The 3743-nt window shown below is 55.9% G+C and overlaps 1 protein-coding gene across 1 annotated transcript; it reads left to right on the plus strand.

The window, feature by feature from the left end:
- Positions 1–225: 225 nt before the first annotated feature.
- LOC125224978 lies at positions 226–2481 on the plus strand. The gene has a single exon (XM_048128495.1). The coding sequence runs from the start codon at positions 226–228 to the stop codon at positions 2479–2481; it is 2256 nt and encodes a 751-aa protein (XP_047984452.1).
- The last annotated feature ends 1262 nt before the right edge of the window (positions 2482–3743 follow it).

Consider the following 3743-nt stretch of genomic DNA (forward strand, 5'->3'; position numbering starts at 1 on the left):
ACAGTGGAATTCTTCCATGCTGACGGGGCAAGGGCGTGTGGAACAACTGGAGGAATTATGATCGATTCTTCCAGCCACACGTCTGTAGCTCCCGATGTCGCGTAGCAATTCCAACCCCTCGTGTCTATACTTCCTGGGTAGCCTTGGTGCACATTGTGTGCATCCCCAGTGTGGGCTCCGTGGTGGGTGAGGAGCACAGGAAGCGAAGTTTAAAAAATTATAAACATGGCACCAAAACGATCAAATAAAACTAGGACGAAGAAACAGGAGAAAGCAGGAGGGTGCTTCAATGACTATTGGAGCATTCTTAGACTGAGGGGCGGCAATCCACCGCCACGAGATACTAAGGGTCGATTCGTATCTGGATCGGCACCTGACGAATCCACGGAGGCCTCAACAGAAACCTCTACGAGGTCTCAGATGAAAAAGGAGAACCGGGGATCACTGCCGGACCTACGGGTGTCGCTCACCAGATGCGACGAGCGACCCGGACTGGAGTCTGACTCATCAGCAGCCACTATGGAAACAGTGAGTTCCCGAGAAAACATAATTGTGGGAAAATACTGGCGGAAGGGTGAAAAACGGCCCGCTGATGACGGTATCTCGGATACTGACAGTGACGTGGCGCCCGTAGACGAGATGCTGGCTAAGAGAAAGCCGTTCTTAAAGGCGATGTCTAAACGAGGCAGGGGTCGGCCACCGACCACAGGCGAATATGTAGGCTTCGGAAAGCTGCAGGCCGAGCTGTCTGCTGAAAAAGCTCGCTTGGAACAGCTCAACACAGAGCAGGCGTTGGCGGCTTTCCTAGCCTCATCAGAAGAAGCGGCGAGAGACAGGAGTGCTCGCTTGATGAACCGACAGTCCCAGTCTCCCGACTGCAGTGTGGAAATGGAAACTGCAGTTGCGATCGAGGACAAGGTTCGGGCCGCCCTTAACGCGGTGACCCACGTGATGAGCAAGTCAGGGCACTTAAAGGGCACATACCAAAAGCTTCTGAAGGACTCGGTTACCACTCTCGGTGGAGCCTTCGCAGAGTTGAGGTCACGCACTACGTCAGATGAAGTTGCGCGCCTCGAAGCGGCGAATACGCAGCTCAAGACCCAGCTAGCGGAGCTGCGGAGGCAGGTTCAAGAAATCCGCAACCAGCCTGCCGTAGCAACTGATGCCGAAATAAAAAAGATCGTGGAGGAAGCGCTGCGTAGTAGCACGGCACAATTTAGCAACATGCTGAACGCCAGGCTGGAGGGCATTGAATGTCGCCTCCTCCCCGAACCACGGTTGCGCCCACCTTTAGCTTCGGACCGGCGTGAAGAACAGGACGTGTCTGGCCACCCTGAATTGGATGACCAATCTAATCGTGCAGGAGGAATGGCAGCGGCTACCCAGCCTGCCACATCAGGTGTCAAACAAGGTGCCAAATCCAAAACAAGGCGCAAGAAGACTACTCTAGCTGCTAAAGAAGCTGCTGGCGCTAGAGAAGTTCAACAGGAATCAACAGCTGCTGCTGCGGCTCCAACAGCTCCAGCAGCTGCTCCGGCAAATCCTCCAAGTGGGAGCTGGAAAGACGCACTAGGCAGGAAGGCCAAAAAAGCCAAAAAGCCGACAGCTCCTGCAACACAGGCGTCCAAGCCGGCACGTAAGCGTAAACTGCAGCCCCCGCGCACCGCTGCAGTTACTCTTACGCTCAAACAGGAAGCTGTCGACACCGGCGTTAAGTACGAAACGATCTTAGCTGAAGCTAAGAAGAAAATAAAGTTGGAGGAAATAGGAATCTCCTCTGTCCGCTTCCGAACAACAGCTACCGGAGCGCGCATGCTGGAGCTTCCTGCTGACACCAAAGAGATTGAAGTTGCGGCGGATGCTCTGGCTGCGAAACTGAGGGAGGTTCTGGATACTAACATGGTCCACATTCAGCGACCGATTAAATGCGCTGACATCCGCGTCATGGGGCTGGATGATTCAGCGACCGCTGAGGAAGTCGTAGCGGCTGTGGCTGAGCTCGGCAACTGCGCTGCTGAGGCCGTCAAATCCGGCGTGATATCGCGCAGCCAGAATGGCTCTGGGACGCTCTGGCTGAGCTGTCCAGTGGCTGCCGCCAAAAAGGTCGTAGAGGCAGGCCGACTCAAAGTAGGCTGGATCTCGGCGCGAGTCGTCCTGTTAGACACCAAACCTCTTAGGTGTTACCGCTGTCTGGAGACAGGCCACGTTGGAGCCAAGTGCGAAAAGGGCATCGACCGGAGTAACATCTGTTATCGCTGTGGGGAATCCGGTCACAAGTCGCGCGAGTGCAGTGCCCAACCGAGTTGTGCCGTTTGCAAGGCAGCTGGGAAACCGGCTGATCATCCGATTGGTGGCAAAGGGTGCCAGAATAATAAGGTTCGCCCGAATAAGCAAGCCGTGAAGAAGACAGGAGCAGGTCAAGAAACACCTCCGCCTTCCCAGCAAAATGCTGTGCCGGAAACCATGGACACCGACCAATAAAATGGCTATAAAGTGTATCCAGGCGAATATCAACCACTGTGCCGCGGCGCAGGATCTATTGCTCCAGTCCATGGTTGAGTGGGACATAAAGGCGGCGGTAGTTTCGGAACCCTACTTTATCCCAAACCGAGACTACTGGGTGTCGGACCAGGACAAGACGGTGGCCATTATTGTCCCTGCTCTAGCCGGATCGCTAGCCATCGAAAACTCTGTGAGGGGTAGTGGGTTTGTGATGGCTGTCACAGGTGGCTTAGGCATCATCGGGATATACTTTTCTCCCAATCGTGCCCTTGCCGAGTTTGAACGGATGCTCACAGAAGTTGGAGCCTTGATAGGGCAAATGTCTCCTATCCCGGTGTTAGTGGCTGGAGATTTCAATGCAAAGTCAACGGCATGGGGATCTCCAGCAACAGACATCCGGGGGGAGGTATTAGAAGAGTGGGCAATCTCGCAAGGGCTGACTGTCCTCAACACCGGGTCGGAGAGTACATGCGTGCGGCCTCAGGGTGAGTCCATTGTGGACGTTACCTTTGCGTCCAACGCCCTGGCTTGCCGCGTTCGTCACTGGAGGGTGGAGACTGGCGTGGAGACACTATCGGACCACCGGTATATACAGTTTGAGGTCACAACTGTACCCGCCACTCCAAGACAAAACCGACCCGCTGCAGGGGACAGTCCAAGATGGGTGCTGTCAAAACTTGACAGACAGCTGGCAAAGGAGGCGGCCATAGTCGAGTCCTGGGGGGCTCATAATGAGCCAAACCAGGTCGACCACGAAGCGGAGCTTCTCGCTGCCGCTCTAACCCGAGTATGCGATGCGGCTATGCCAAGGGCCAAGCCTTTCGTGCCCAAGCGCCAAGTGTACTGGTGGCGACCTGAACTCCGCCAACTGCGGAACGCGTGCGTGGCTGCGCGCCGCCAGTACACCAGATACAGGAGAAGGCGGAATCGAGACGAGGCTGAGGAAGAAGCGCTGTACGGTACCTACAGGGAGTCCCGTGCAACCCTGCGGAAGGCTATAGCGCAAGCGAAAGAGGCGGCCTGGGAGGAATGGCTTGAGATTCTTGACAGGGATCCTTGGGGCAGGCCGTATCGAGCTGTTAGGAAAAAGCTTCGACCCTGGGCGCCCCCCTTGACAAGCAGCCTCCAGCCAGACCTCCTGGAGCGAGTCGTCGGTGCCCTGTTTCCCGAGAGGGGAGAGTTCGTCCCTCCAGCTATGGCACCTAACACCAGACCGCCGGAAGTGGAGAGGGAAGTGCCGC

The sequence above is a fragment of the Leguminivora glycinivorella genome, chromosome 3, assembly GCF_023078275.1.
Source record: "Leguminivora glycinivorella isolate SPB_JAAS2020 chromosome 3, LegGlyc_1.1, whole genome shotgun sequence".
Lineage (NCBI taxonomy): Eukaryota > Metazoa > Arthropoda > Insecta > Lepidoptera > Tortricidae > Leguminivora > Leguminivora glycinivorella.